This window comes from Podarcis vaucheri (genome assembly GCF_965113315.1).
Source record: "Podarcis vaucheri genome assembly, chromosome: 9".
Taxonomy (NCBI): Eukaryota; Metazoa; Chordata; class Lepidosauria; order Squamata; family Lacertidae; genus Podarcis; species Podarcis vaucheri.
The window spans coordinates 39,889,689-39,906,233 of record NC_138767.1 but is presented as its reverse complement, the minus strand read 5'-3'; the positions used below and the strand labels follow the sequence as shown (position 1 = coordinate 39,906,233).

The following is a 16,545-nucleotide window of genomic DNA, read 5'->3' as shown; positions in this document are numbered from 1 at the left end:
TGCTGGTTGCTGGGAATGGAATTTTCCTGATAAACCATTTGCATGCAAATTGGAATGCAATGAGCTGTGGCTATGCTGGTATTTCATCAACTCCCCCTCATTGGTTTGCCTAATTTGAACAGGCCTAGGACGTGTGTCAGTGAAAATTAATATGGATGCCGTAATAATGTGTGATTGAGAATGCGCATGAAGTACTGTCAGGATAATATTGGGTCTTTTCATCACTCAGACTTGTTGATGAGCAAGAGCGAGGCATGTTATGATGAATTGGCGCGCCAGTAATGCGATGGAGCTCTTTTGCTGAGGAAATTTTCATAATAACAGTGGGATTCTTAACAGCACTGTGTTGTGAAAAATAAAACTGTGGTGCCAGAATTTCATCATTAAGGGAGATCAATCCTTTCTTCACAGGCCTGCTGTTCAGGCTGAGGGAATTAATGTGTAATTGCAGAACAATTCCAAAGTCGAAATATATTGCTCAGCCATTTTTAGTGTTCAGGTACTAGTATTCTACCGTTTTTCCAGGGTATGGCAGACTTCAGGATCACAATCAGGAAAGTAAGGATATTGTTTCTCAGCTAGATAAATCATTATAATGCATTCTGCTTCCAAGTGGCTTGTTATGGTGGTGGTAATTCTTATTACCAAGAAGAAGGGCTTGTTTGTTTGCAAACCTTTGTTTTAGGCATTTGCAGTTTGGCCACCATAATTCATTATAGCTTGTGAATTTGTATGTATTACAGTTCTGAAAGGCATTACTTAACAAATACAATTTTTTTCTCTTCTTCTATGATTTAACTTTAGAAGAGCACAAAATTTATTTTGATAATCACCTCAAAATTCATCTGTAGCTTGATTTCTCAAACCTTCCTTTTATAAGCTCTTTAGTTATTGAATGCAAATAATCAGAATATTTACATTTAAAGACCAAGGCAATTGTCACAAAATATTTTGTCACATTATTTCACGTTAGTCAAAGTGTATATGAATCTTAATATAACTACTATAGCTAGTGAAAAATTTCTTAAGTGGTAATTGATTCTTAGTATATGCACATATGAATACTGATATATGTGCCATGATTGGTGATGTGTAATAACTACATGAAAATTGTTGCAAGGTGCACCGTTGCTCCATTCGCTCATAACGCTAAGCCAAACTATGGCTTAGCATGAACAAAGAAGTGTATGGGCTCATAGGAGATTGCATCCTCTTTGCCACCTCAGTTACAGCTTGTGGCTTGTCTGGAGCAAGACAAACAACAAACTCTAGTCTGGATGACATGCTAAACTAAACCATGGCTAATCTCACAGCAGCATACTTGCAGGAGGACCATAGTCAGATCAAAACTGCTGTGATCTCCTGTCCAGGAGCCAACATGCTTACACTAAGTCATAGTTTGGCTTAATGTTACCTGCAGACTGGGTCTATTTAGCTGACTAGTTTATATAATACAGATTGTCATGGTCAATGAATGTAACCTTTGGCTACATTACAGAGTTATGATGCTGATGTGCATTCCCCTCTGCATTTCAATGCAAATGCACAAATGTACATCCAGACATTCAAGTGGTTTTCCATGAGCTCCTTTTAGTCAGCCTAAAAGCTATATTGTACGCTGCTATCCCTGGTTCAAGTGATAATGTTTTACTTGTATCAAGAAATTATGTCTTCAACCATTTATTTATTTGTTAGGACATTTATAGACCACCTTTCACTGTAAAATATATGGGTGCACATACAATAACACAGTATGCAGTAGGCATCCTAAACAAAAATTATATTTAAAGTCAGAGCCATACGATTCATAATGAGTTCCCCAAGCAAGAGAATAGTTTAAAATATACCCATACACACATTCAATTACATAAACCCTTATATTGCACAGTTTAAAATGTGCAATACTGGTATAATACCATTTGTGGATGTCTACTCATTAGGAGGTAAAGTTTTTTATTTTAAAAACAAAACACAGCACTCCTTTTTAAAAGGAGATTAATACATTGTTGAATTTAAGGGTTAACTTTCTGTAAACTGTCATTTGTTTCTACAGAGAACTGTGGAGATAAGCGAGTATCAGCAGAGGGCCTAAATGATAGTTTAACTCTTGCCCTTTAAAAACCAGTGATAGCCCTGTGAGTCAGGTTTCTGCTTTATAGACATTCTGCTCAGTTACAGGCCGATCAGGGAGCAGGATTTCACACAAATTTGAATTATTGTTGAACGGATGACTCAAGGAGAGCACATGGGAGTCTGGTGTACGTGGCTGTTGGTTAGCTCAAGAAAGGGCTGGAAGCTGGAGTCAGGCAGTAGACATCAAGGGAGTTAAGAAGTAGCTCAGAGAAGCTGAGAGGAATCAAGAGCTGAAATCATTGGCTAAAGCTGAGGAAGAAGGTCTGTGAGGAAGAACTTGTGACGAGGGACTGTCTTCAGGAGAGTTTTGCACTCAAGGGCCAATGGGATTGCAGAGAACCTGAGATAATAGTGGTTCCTGGACCCTGGAGAAGACTGCAGCAGAGTTTCTGACAGACTCTGGAGGAAAGAGGTCATAGATTTGCATGAAGACTACTCATGTAGCCCTCACTGCCTAGTTGAGGAGTGTTAGAGGGGAAGCAGCAGTGGTATAGGGAAATTGGCTTTAGGTTTGAATAGTGGGAGGAACTGAAACTCACATTACTATCCTCTTAAAAAGAGCAGGAACCGTGTATTGCATTTGCCATGACATTTAAAGTGATTTATAGTTTAAACATTTAACATGTTTTAAGCAAGTGTAACAAAGTGAAGTTAACAGTGCAGTTTATTAAGTAACAATACACACAAACATCACCATCTGTTTATATTAATACCTTTTGAAGATAAAGTATAATCTCTTTTCACATCAGCACTTTATATAGTGTATAGAGTATGATATTCCATTTGGAAGGGCACGGATTTCAATATACAACCCAGTATCACTGAAATTATGGTGAATCTGGTACTGTATTAACTCCCATAATGTTTCTGAGTATAACCAGTGGTGTATCAAGGTTGATAATTGTCCTAATGTGTATCTGCCAGAGTTATAACTCACCTGGTTGATTCTGCTGGATAAGCATACTTTGAAAATGCCATTGGTATGGAACTAGAGGCTTATAGAATGTGCTTGACAATAAGATGGGGAAATTGTAGCAAAATGGTGGGGAAGAAGTGAAAGGATTGGGATGGGTAAGAGGGAAGGAACAAGCATGAATGTGTGTGCATCAGTTTGACAGGAAATTAAAACTCGATTTGCTACTGTGTTAAATAATTATTTTCTCTTTTGTCTCCCCTCTTTCATCCCCTTCTAGCTAGCAATACGGGTATGCACAAGAGACAAATTACGGATCTCCTAGATCAAAGTATTCAAGTCCATTCCCAGTGTTTTGTCATCACTTCTGATAATCGCTACATCCTGGTCTGTGGTTTTTGGGACAAAAGTTTCCGGGTGTACTCTACAGATACAGGTACTGAATTCATTTCAAAAACTTTGGAGGTGGTTTTGCTGACTGTTCGCATTCTCCTTTGCAACTCAAAATATTGTTCAGAGTTTAAAAGATAAACCATTCCCTGCTCACGGGCTCTCAGTCTAATGTATATGGCACAGAGAGAGAAAAAGAGGAAAGAAGAGGAAACCAAGCAGATTTATTCAAGGAGATTATTGAAGAGTGAACTGTACCCCTTTCATACTGCAGGCGGGAAACGCCACTTTAAAATGGTCCCCCCAATTAGAAAACACATTGCAAATTAAAACCAAAGAATTCTGCAAGCTAGTACATCTGATGAAAGGTTCTAGCCCACCCAGGTTCCTGCCGCGCTAGTTTTCTACTTGCATGGAAATGTTTTAAAGCATTAAAAATTGCTCACCCACAGTCAATGTTCGTCTGTTCTACTACCATTCCCTCCAACTTCTGCTACATATTTGAGACTAGGCTAAAGCATATTAGCTAAACTGGAACATTAAAATGTTGCTATTAAATGTGTCCTTGGACATGTGCTTAATAACTCTCAAAATGCACTATTTGAGACACATGTGCTCTCTTGCACTCAACTGACTAAATAAGGGAGGGAGTGTGAAGCTGAATCACTTTGTTCTTTCCACATGAATCAATTATTAATAGTAAGCGTATGTGTATTTAAAAACAAAATATACCTTTTTCTTCCCTTTTATTATCCCATTTAAAGCAATGCTGCGTTATGTTTACTGAATGTTCCCTGACTGCAGTTCTTTAAACAGCACTCTTTATTCAGATGGCTATTTTGCTTTTTATTTATTTTTTTGTAAATGATTAGCAAATGGTGATAGAAGGCATTGTGTAAATTTAGGAGTGAATTTTTAGCAAGCTTTATAACACTTAAATAAGATAGATGTATTGAATGGTCAAGCTTGGTTCCAAAGTAGCATGAGTCTTGGCTAGTGCAAGTTTCCCCAGCCAGTTTCCACTAATTCTCCATTCCCATTGCACTTCTCTGTGTCTTATCCCACCTCTTTTCTGGGAGGCACCTAGAACACAAGAGCAAATTTTCATTGGCTATAGTGGGTTCCACTTTGGAAAAGGGGCTGGAAAGCCCTATTCCATGAACAGAATTCTGCTTGTGATCATCTGGATCCCAAATGCCATATAAAACAAAGAAACCAACTTCCTGTGATGACGATGATTTATTTATATGCCACCCATCTGACTGGGTTGCCCCAACCACTCTGGGCAGCTTCCAACAAATTAAAACATCCAACACAGTAAAACATCAAATATATTAAAACCTTCCCTATACAAGGCTTCCTTCAGGTGTCTTCTAAAAGTCTGGTGGGAGGGAGTTCCACAGGGTGGTTTGACTACCAAGAAGGCCCTCTGCCTGGTTCCTGTAATCTCACTTCTCACAATGAGGGAACCTCCAGAAGACCCTCAGAGCTGGATCTCAGTGTCCGGGCTGAATGATGGGGGTGGAGCCACTTAAGACATCAGGGGGACAAAATTAGTTTGGTCATCTCGTATAATTTTAAATGAAAAAGATCAACATTAATATCTAGCGCAGCACTATTAAGTGTACAGTGTAAAAGTCCTATTTTAGATGATGGTAACTGATCGATAAGCAATTAAGAAATATAATAGAATGCAAAATCTAGTTTTGCTCATTTTTCTTTTTCTATCTAGTGCAATGGAAAAGTCCTATTTAAGATTATACTAATTGACTGATAAGCAATTAGGAAATATAATAGAAAACAAAATCTAGTTTTGCTGTTTTCCCCCCTTTTTAAACCAGCTTACTCTTCTATTTAATTTATTTTTTAAAAAAATACATGCAAATAATAGCTGGTTGTAGTTTTATATTTGGTTAACTTCCCATGCAAATACGTTTTCTGAGTGAGTGTGAGGGGGAGAAATGAACAGAAGATGATGTGATCAGTAATAGGTAATGGCAAGCTATCACAAGTGTTGAATTCAATTATATTTTAGCACTTACGCTAAAAGAATCTTTTCCTTATTATATTTCGGGGGGGGGGGGTATAACAGGAAATACCTTCAGCATAAATCACACTCTCTGAGTTTGGCTAGAACAGCAGAGCCACAATAAAACCATATTGCAGTGGTGGATGTTATTTTCAGACAACTTTTTCGATTCAGTAGTGCAAAAACCTTCCCCCTGTTTTATTATTTGCAGTACAGCTGTCATATAAAACATTAACTAGAAAATTTGTTCTGTCAAAAAAGGATGTCCTAGTGCACAATGAGCAATCACTGATAGTATGATGTAAAAAGCTGGAGTAGTATTAAAGCAAAAAAAGTTAAGGCTGTCTTACAAAATTATCAGTAAGTAATTGAACAAAGAAAGGTGGCTGGACAGAGTGATTTCTGTTGCCCCATGCCTCTTGGGGAAGCTTTATAGCAGGCTAGCAGAGCATGTGCTTTGAATAAAAAAGGTATCCGGTTCAATCCTTGGCATCTCCTGGTAGGGCAAGGAAAGATCCCTATCTGAAACTCTTGAGAGTCACTGCCAATCAGTGTGTTTGAGCAGGTGTGGGGAACCTTCTTCCCCTCCAGATGTTGATAAACAACTCCCATCAGCCCCAGAAAGTATGGCCAATGGCCAGTGTGAGTTGTATTTCATCAACACCTAGAGGGCCAGAGTTTCCCCACATCTGGAGTAGAGAATCCTAAGCTAGATAGAGCAATGGTTTGACTCTGTAATCCTAGACAGCATCTTAAAAAGCAGAGACATCACCTTGCCAACAAAGGTCCGTATAGTTAAAGCTATGGTTTTCCCAGTAGTGATATATGGAAATGAGAACTGGACCATAAAGAAGGCTGATCACTGAAGAATTGATGCTTTTGAATTATGGTACTGGAGGAGACTCTTGAGAGTCCCATGGACTGCAAGAGTTTAAACCTATCCATTCTGAAGGAAATCAGCCCTGAGTGCTCACTGGAAGGACAGATCCTGAAGCTGAGACTCCAATACTTTGGCCACCTCATGAGAAGAGAAGACTCCCTGGAAAAGACCCTGATGTTGGGAAAGATGGAGGGCACAAGGAGAAGGGGACAACAGAGGACGAGATGGTTGGACAGTGTTCTCGAGGCTACCAGCATGAGTTTGACCAAACTGCGGGAGGCAGTGGAAGACAGGAGTGCCTGGCGTGCTCTGGTCCATGGGGTCACGAAGTGTCAGACACGACTAAACAACAACAACAAAGCCGTTTCCTGTTTCTAAACAAAAGCAAAATGAATGTTTGAGAAGCTGCTGACCGAGGTTTGAAAACAGAATGTTGTAGAATCATAGAATTGTAGAGTCAGGAGGGACTCCAAGGGTCATCTAGTCTAACCCCCTGCCATGCAGGAAACCGTGTCTACAGCCATTCTTGGGATGGGCTCGAACCACTAACCTTCTGATTAATAGCCAGATGCACTGACCCATTGCATTGGAACTAAAAGCAAAAACTGAGATGAAAACATCATACCTTTTCAAAGAAACAGCTATTAGGTTGTGTTACTTGAGAAATTGAAACAAATGAGTCTTGTGGTGCCTTAAATACAGATTTATAGAAGCATAAGCTTTTTCATGGGCTAGAGTTCACAAATAGAATGGGTATTTTGAACTAACTGGAAAAGGGTGAATAAATGATGGATCAACAATATGTTTCATGGTCCTGATCTAGGGAGGCAAGAAACGCTTTTGGCTACAACTCTATCACATTGCAAGCATTCTTGAAGAGACTTTAATAAATATAATATAATATAATATAATATAATATAATATAATATAATATAATATAATATAATATAATAATATATAAATAAATGTGTAAACACCTCAAAAAGCCTTTTGGAAGGAGAATTATTATGATTTTACACCTTGCAGTTAGTCTGCCCTATGCTGGCTAGGAACTTGCAGGATGATTCAATGTGTTTCTGTGTGCACAGAGTTCTACTCCTAACCCACAGCCCTTTAAATATGTTTGGTTCTTCATAATAACATGCATAGATGCTTTCTGCTTACATACATTGTATCAAATTCATACCAATGCAAACTGGAACATATTTATATATAAACTGCAAGTACTAAATGGATTTTTAAAAAAAATCTAGGATAATTAAAACAATACTTCTATTTGAGTGCTATTGTTTTGTTGGCTGGCATGATAAAAAGAAATCTGGGGACAATTTTAGCATTTCAATGACTTTTAACCGCTTAAAACAAACAAACTAAAAGTTAAAATGTCTGAGTAGAGTAAAAAGAGGCTACAACAGAGATTGGGAATGTGTGACTCTCTAGATTCAGGCATCCCTAACCAGATGTTTTAGCCTACAACTCCCATGATCCCTAGCTAACAGGACCAGTGGTCAGGGATGATGGGAACTGTAGTCCAAAACATCTGGAGGGCTGAAGGTTGGGGATGCCTGCATCTAGATGTTGTCCGACTCTCAACGTCTTTCAACCCCAGCTAGCATGGCCAGTGGTTAGGGAAGATGGAAGTCTGGCACCACAGGTTCCCTACAACTAGACTATAATATAAGTGTTTTTTATTCAGAAGGTGCCAGGTTGCAGATGTGATTGTAGATCTACATCAAATTACCCAGATATTGGGAATAATTTCTGAGTACCAATGCAGTGGCATTCATACCTCACACTATAGCCAAAAAGGATCCCAGAGTGGCTTACAAAAAACATAGTAAAAGAGCCCCTACCCCTTAGGGATACAATCTAAGTCATACCACAAGAAATAAAAGGCATGGAAAGGAAGAAATGGAAAAACAAGCTCAGGTAAAAGTTATTGAAGTTATAATGTGGTTTTATAGCCCTGTGTGTGCATATTCTGGGTGTCCTCAGAATTATTTCATTCCAAAATTATGTCTTTTTCACCTGGTCCTAGTTGGTAGATCTTGGGGCTAGAGAGCCACTGTCTTTTTGAATGGACATTTATGAGATAGATAGATGATAGATAGATAGATAGATAGATAGATAGATAGATAGATAGATATGTGATCTCATTCAGTATAAGGAAGCTTCACATATTTATATACCTTATGCGAAGTGCACTGTTATATGTCTATATATATTGGCTAATGGTTGAATAAAAAAATGTGTTTTGTATATTCCAGGGAAACTGATGCAAGTAGTGTTTGGACACTGGGATGTTGTCACCTGTCTTTCTCGCTCCGAATCCTACATTGGAGGAAACTGTTACATTCTCTCAGGGTCTCGTGATGCAACATTGCTACTGTGGTACTGGAATGGCAAAACCAATTGCATTGGTGATAGCCCAAGTGGTAAGGAAGGCCTTTGTTGTTAATTACTGTTTTGGGGTTCTTTTTTTTAAATGGCAGACTTGTTGCATATGATATTTCAGTACTGTTATACCTGAATTGCTGAACAGGGGCACATTTCTTGTTTGGGGCAGCCCCTTAGTTTTCCATATTTCTTGAGTGTGGTTACTGCAGGGCATACTGTTTATCCCAGCAAATAATTCTGCTTCTGTGAAGCCCCGTAGGTTAAGTCACTCTGAGACTTTTTTGTGAGAAACAAATGCAAATAGTAAATGAATGAATGAAATGGACAATATCCTTCACATCTATGAAGAGTTGTCATACTAGCCAGCCATACAGGCAAAAGAAAAACCGTATTTCTCCGTCTATAAGACGCCCCCTATTTTGGGGGATTCATATTTAAGAAAATGGGGGTGGGGGAGAGATGTATCCGTGTATAAGACTCCCCCTAATTTTTGACATTATTTTTAAGGGGAAAAACCTAGTCTTATACACAGAAAAATACAGTAAGTTGATTCAAATCTCTTAGACCAAAGAAATTTTAACTGAACAGTCTTTTGGGAAGGTAAAATAATCTAAATGTATATACATTTCATATTTTATCTGTAACCTAGACCATTACCTCCAAAGGAAAGAAGATAAGAAAATATCTTTGCCATTGTTTGTGTGTGTGTGTGTGTGTGTGTGTGTGCGAGAGAGAGAGGGGGGGAGAGAGAGCGGGGGGTATGCAAGAGAACTATTATTATTACTATCTCTCTACAATTTCAAATCCAATACAGTTGCTGACTGGGACAAAAATCTTTGGTTAGAATGTTTTTTGCAACAGGGAAGTATTTAGCAGTCGCCAAAAAGACAAAATGGTGCCCATCTGATATGTAACAGGAGGGAATTCCAAAGGATAAGGTGCCGCCACACTAGGCCCAATTTTGATGTCATGTGGAATGAACTTCTTGTTGTGATGTATCTTTTGCAGAGCACAGTGACTGGTTGCTCATATAAGGGGTAATACCAGCTCCTTGAACTTAGCCTGGTAGTTAATTGACAGCCAGTTAAGTTCTTTAATAGGATGGCAATATTCTGTCCCGCTGAGCAGTTGAGATGCCACATTTTCTGTTTCTGAGTCACCCTCAAGGGCAGAGCCACACAATACACTGTTTCTTCCAAGATAACCAGGAACACTCCCTTCCATAAGGATGCATTGATCAGAACCTCTTTTAGAAAAGGTTTTAAGGTCTGATGGATCAATAAAAATTAAATTTATTTTTTTCCCTCTCTCTCTCTCATACACCACCCTTTATTACAAGTGATCACTGGTGGGAACTAAGTTACATAGATGTCAATAAATCAAGATGTAATGGCATTTAGATTAAAATGATTTAAAAGGATTAGCAAGATATCTAAAAGCAGAATAGATATTTGTGGAGGAAGCTTTCATGGGGTTGCTAAATTATTCTGTTGCATATAATGGTTTGTCTTAAACTTTGAACATTCAATATGATACCAGCTTACATATGTGTTAGCCATTTATATTTCTTCAGTATGAGCAGCTTCAACACATAATGGTATTCTGGACAACAAAGGGTTCCTTTAAAATAAATTACTGGACATGAAAGCTGTGTCAAACTTTAGCACTGTTGCAGCCTTTAGGAAGTATCCTTTGTTTAAAGCTTCCATTTCTGTCTTTTAAAAAGTTTTTGCTCTCTATAATCAAGCATCCTAGAGCGACATCTGCTGGTAGTGATGTGAAATTCCATAAAACAATCCATGTAGCAAAGTCAGTGGTAGAAATGTTACTTTCAGTGTTGAGAAATCAAAGTCTTGTACTCCAGAACAATCACATATCTCAATCATGCTTCATGGTTGTTTATAATATTTTGTCAAAGCGTTGTCAACCAGCAGAGCCATGCTGATTAGTTACTTGCCGTCAACAAGTGACTGTTGAAAAGTCAATACAGTCGTACCTCAGCTCCCGAACGCCTTAGGAGTCGAATGTTCCGGCTCCCGGACGACCAAGAACTGGAAATGAGTTCTCCGGTTTTTGAACTTTTTTTGGAAGCTGAACATCCAGCACAGCTTCCGCTATTGTTTCCGGCGCACCTGCGCAATTGGGAACCAATCGAAAGCTGTGCCTTGGTTTCCGAACTTTTCAGAAGTCGAACGGACTTCTGGAACGGATTCTGTTCGACTTCCGAAGTACATCTGTATTCAGTTAACATGTATGGTTGTGAATTTTTCTTGATGTTGCTATCTTTTTTCAAATTGCTTTGAAGGTTTTTTTTTTTTTACAATCAAGCACTGTATAAATTTTATGAAATAAATATCACGCAACCGTGATGACCGAATGCAGCAAGATTTATTTGTAGTTATTCTGACGAATAGTCATGTAGCAGGCACTTAGGTGTGTGGCTTCCTTTTTCTTTTTCATTTAAATTTCTGACCACAATACTGAGATGCATATATGCACTTTTCAGCCATAGTACATGTTCCATACCTGAACGTCTTCTGAGATTGTGTTACATTTACCTACCTTTTCACACATTAACTGTGTCCAATCTACACCTTTGAATCATCAATGCATATGGTTCACTAAGCATCTTCTTTCCAAGTTTTACAGCAGTGAGGGCCAATTGGACATTGCAAGGAATGTAATGCCACTAATTGCATCTCATCTCAGATGTTCTCCAAGTAATTTCTTGTAAAAGGAACATAGAACATCCTCACTCTTCATTAGCTGCTACATTTGGACCAGATAGTCCTTCAAATAGAGGGGGTGTTCTAATAGAAAATTGTTCTCTTGTCCAAGTAGGGATTATAACTACTTATAATTTGAAAAATAAGTGAATGGAGAAGGTGGGGAAGAATGGAGGCAGAAGTTCTGAATCACATAATGTGTACTGCAGAACCATTCGAGGAAATAGAAGGGTTCCTTGTTTATGAATTTATTTAGTTTACTAGCTTTTCTGGTTCGTATTTCATATCAGAAATGTGATTAGAAGTGACCATTGTTGCCTTACAATGACATATCGTATTTCTCTATTGGATAGTTAATATGGGCAGTAGCCAATGAACACAAGGATTTCTATTTATGCAATGGGACTTTATCCCCCCCAGCTTTGCACACCCCCACCCTCCCCAAATATGCTCTAGAGAGTGGGAGGGGGCTCTCCTTGAAGAAATCTAGATGTAGCAGAAATCCTTGCGCTGGAGGGACCTTGACTAAGGACCACATTGGATGCATCCCCCTATGTCCTTCATGGGAAGAGTTGTTCCCACCTTTGTGTATAGGAATCATGTCATGTCCCAATCACTTGCTTGTTCACAGTGGAAAGCTCCTCCTATCCCCTCCCCCCCCCCAAAAAAAATGATTGGGTTGTTTTTAGTCTATTTTCCCATTTGTATTAATGTTTCACAATTGTGTACAAATATTTGTTGAAAGTGTTCGCCTGGAATGTGAAGTGAGTGGGGAAGTGTGCGTTGACCTTTATCACACACCCTCTTCCACCTCCGTCACAAATACTTATAATGGTGGTTTGCTTAGTAGATTGCCAGCACGCTAGCTGTGTTTTAAATTAGATGGAGAGCAGCTTTTCAGTGTTGCTGTGTTCAAGCTCAGGTGTCACTAAAATGATACGCATGAAATTATCCAGAAGGACCAGGATGGTTTAGTGCTCCATGATGGAATGCAGGCCTTCATATTTCAGGCAAAACAAGGCTCTGTTTACTGCTTATAGGCTTGATGTTGGATGTTGTAAAAGGAATAATATTCATATGGTAAATGAATAAAAATATAATGTGTTCCATATGTGTAGCCCTGGAGTAATACACTTAACATATAACATTTATTTACCTTATTAGCTGTTCTATTTAAGCTAGTTTCCCTCTCCTAATCAACAAAGATGTCTCTCCATAGATCCATTTCGATTGTCTAATTTTCTTTCGTCAGAGCTGTTCTTCCAGTGGGCCAAAGAGAGAAACTTCATAATAATTTCCTCAATTATTTTCTTAACTTAAGAAGTTGCTCTGTATAAATCTGAAATGGGACATTCTGTGTGTTCCACTTAATGTAAATGCTAATATTGGCCATGCTAATTTGACTAATTTTAAATCGTATTGGGAGTCTAAAGTACGCAGGTTTGAGAACTCCTTATTCAGCCACAGAACTATAAAAGGCTTCAGGGGAAAAAAAATCAAGTTTGCTTTAGTTATAGCTTTGTATTAGCTAGTACCTATTCCTCGTTTGTTTTCACAGACTTTTATTTCTGATTTTGAATGTTAAAACCACCTGTTTGAAAGGAAGAGCTCCTGCCTCATAAAGATTGCATCAATACTTTAATATCTGTATGTTTTAAAATACTGATGCACCATTTGTGGTATTATACTATATTCCCCACCCCCTTTGAATTCATTCATTCCTGTTTCCTTTCCTTTAAAAAAATAACTTTGAACCAGCTTACTTTAAAAAGAAAAAAAAACCTGGCTAATAAGTGTATCTGGAATTATTTATAATTTTATTTATGAGTTATAATAGCAGTCTGTTACCAATCTCAGTGTTCCTGAACCAGCTATATATGATCATATTTCATATTTCTATGTTTAGAAGTTCTTAGTACACACATTTTCGGTTCCTAGATCAAATTTTTAAAAGTCAACTCTTTTTGAACATTTAGGACACAATATGAAGAGGGTGGGGACCCCCATAGAATATAACAAGGCCCTGTTTTCTCTCTACTTGTGGTGTGTGTTCTTTGGCAGAGGATGTGTACACAGGGCCATTTAAACTGGATTTATTACATCTTACATGTGCATGTTTTTCATGTCATATCATATGCACAATGTTGTCCTCATCCAAATGGCAGCCTCCACTTTCCTTCCATTTAATTAGAATTTAATGTGGGGGTTTTTTGGGGGGAAGGGGTTTCCAGCATAAAATTGCATGTTACCCAGTTGTCGACGGAAACACATTGTGTGGGTGTGGTGCTTAAAAAAAAGTGTGTTGTGATATTTTCCTAGGTGCCATCTCTCACTGCATACCCTATTTCTGTTGTTGAGGGATACCTGGATGGGCTGCTAGTGGGGCCGAGCACAATGCATTTTGTGCAAGTCCTGGTACACAGGAAAACTTGTATCTAAAAAATAAACCAGAGTTGTATGCTCAGGTGAACCAATGCATGCCCACAATGGGCTTAAGGTTTTTGGAATTCAGGGCGGGTGGAGAAGTACTAATCATGGGGAGGGGGCAAGACCACACAGTGCAAATACAGCCCACTAGTCCACTAGTGTGAATGGGAAGCATTGAGAGTGTTCACATGTGGATGAATATGCACAAAAACACACACGGGTGGGTGGGGAAATGGCTCTGCAGTCCCATGTGCACATTAACACTCTGGGATATACACAGCCTGAAGGGAAGGATTGGACAGGGATATAAGATGTGTGTACAGACCACACATTCCCTGTATGAACCTGACATGCTTTCTGCATGCGTGCTTGTTATGCGCCACTTGGTCTCTGGTGGGGGTTCCTCTACATGTGCCAGCATCGGGAAGGTTTTAGCTTATATTTAAACATTCAACTATTTATTTATGAAATTTATACACCTCCTGATTGTAAAAAAACAAAACTCAAATCTTATTAGACATTCACAGTTTTGCTTTAAAATACTTTCAAGGGAGTTAAACTGAACAGCAGATTTCGTTTATTTACCTAACCTTTTAAGATACGTTTATAGCAGGAGTCAATAAAAATAGAGAAGGGTTGTTTTATTTAATTATATTTTTATGTTGAGACGTAAAAAAAAAAATTGCTTTTGTAAAATTGAAGTGCTAGGGGAGCCCTACAGTTGTAGAAAAATCAGTTATTTACATGAATTAGCTTTGAATAATGAACAGAGTCTAGTTATGCTTGGTTTAGGAAAAGCTACCTTTTAAAGTAAAAAGAAAAGAAAAGGTAGAATTAGTAGTGGTTTGTAAATGTAGGTTGGAAGTCAACATTCATAAAGAGTCTGCTGGATTGATTTAAGATGTATGGACCACTATTCACATTCGGTTGCCTCTCCAGATTCTCTTTCACTTTTCCTCTATGAAATTTAAGCCTAACAGAATGAAACAGCAGATACACTTCATAATCAAGCAAGGAACAAACTCTCAAGAAAATTTAAGTAATTTCATTTTTTTTCTAGTACAATATTACTAGCCGAACAGAACTAATCTCCTTTTACGCTCTGAGGTTATGAATTCTTTGTTTTAATTCTGTAAGAGTTATAGCTTATGCAAACAGTTAGTAGGAAGGAAAAGGATTCTACAGAACGGATTTGGTTTTTGTGTGTGTTTTGTAACTCTTGAAGTAGCGTAATTTCTCTGTTTTATATGATTTAGAAGGTACTCTCTTTGTTTTGTGAATGTTGTGTTAAATACCAAGTTCAAGTTTTAGGTAAAGCTTTAACAATGAGCTTGAGGCCGTGTTAAATATAGTGTTGCCCGAAATAAATCTGCAAAACAGTTTTGGATATTAGAACAGGATTTGGACTTTCTTTAATTTCATTTGACTTGTTCATCTTGCTTTAAGGATCTCCATAAAGATGTACTCAACATTCTTTTCAGGCCTTCATTAAAGCTTGGATCAGTGGTCGTAAACCTGCTTAAGGGACAAAGCCTTGCCTTTCTTTGAAGTCACTTCCCTGGGATTTCAAAGAAGACATAGAAGCCAGTTCCCCCAAAAGCAGTTCTGAAAAGTTTGAAGTGGTGCCCCTTAAACCAGAAGCAAAGTTATTTTCCCCCCTTTTCTTTGCTGAAAACCATGACAATCTTCTGAGGTACTAAGAATTTAAAAGCTTTTTAAAGAAATCTCTTCTGCTCTACAATCAGCTTCTGAGTTGACACCATTATTTGGAAAACCAGAAGCATGAAGAACCCTAAATGCTTAACATTTTTATCAAAGGAATCAGTCTGACTTTTCAAAGGACTCCTGTTCCATAAGGCTACATTGGTGCTGAGAACGAAGGTTAGACAAACTTTCAATAGCCTTTTAAACATACCATTGCTAAATCAATGTAGGCAGCCTGTGCTAAAATTATAAATACAGTTCATCTTATTAAAAATATTTAGTTAATTTCTTGTGCATCTGAATTAATTATATATATATTTGAGACATAAAACATATATAATTAATTATATATATATTTGAAACATAAAATTACTAAACTGGTAACAACTCAAATAACATTTGATGTGCAAAAATGAATTATGCAGTCACAAGGGAAATACATGTGGAAATTGGCTGGAGTCCAGACACTTAGTAACGTATACGACCTTCGGGATTGTGTCTGATGTTGTATTTTTCAACCTATGTTTAATTTATTTCTTCTGAAGATTTTACATTTGAATCCTTGGCATTGCAACATCATTTAATGTCCAAACTCTTTAAGTCCATCCAACTGCCACTCTTTTCATATACTCTAAGCTCAGAACAGGAGAGGGTGTATATTTGTCTGGATGGATCTATTGTTGCCTCTTCCTTTAAAAACTTTTGTGCTGTTGGTCATTCCTAGGTAATATGAGCTGTTAACACTTTTAGAGTGCAACAGACTTTGAAAACCCTGAATGTAACTCGTGCCAATAATGCAATTATTGTCAGAGCTCACTCCAGGCCCTCCTTAATCTGAAAAGGGCATGCAGACTCAAAATGTGCTTGGGTACTCTATGCTAGATGAAAGTGGTAGCACTGCTGGAGTGCCAAACCCTTTGTTGGTCTTAGGTCCATACTAATCTTA

At 38.0% G+C, this 16,545-nt stretch overlaps 1 protein-coding gene across 4 annotated transcripts in view; it reads left to right on the top strand.

Moving 5' to 3' along the window:
- The window catches only part of LRBA (LPS responsive beige-like anchor protein), a 359,890-nt gene that overhangs the window by 328,266 nt on the left and 15,079 nt on the right, over positions 1-16,545 (top strand). For all 4 annotated transcript variants that reach the window (XR_014223382.1, XM_082237533.1, XM_082237532.1 and 1 more), the window contains exons 52-53: positions 3,327-3,482; positions 8,613-8,780. Coding sequence is in view for 3 of the 4 variants with exons in the window: in XM_082237533.1 (XP_082093659.1) it covers positions 3,327-3,482; positions 8,613-8,780 (324 nt within the window). In the remaining variant the exon portion in view is untranslated. The remainder of the gene's footprint in view (positions 1-3,326; positions 3,483-8,612; positions 8,781-16,545) is intronic.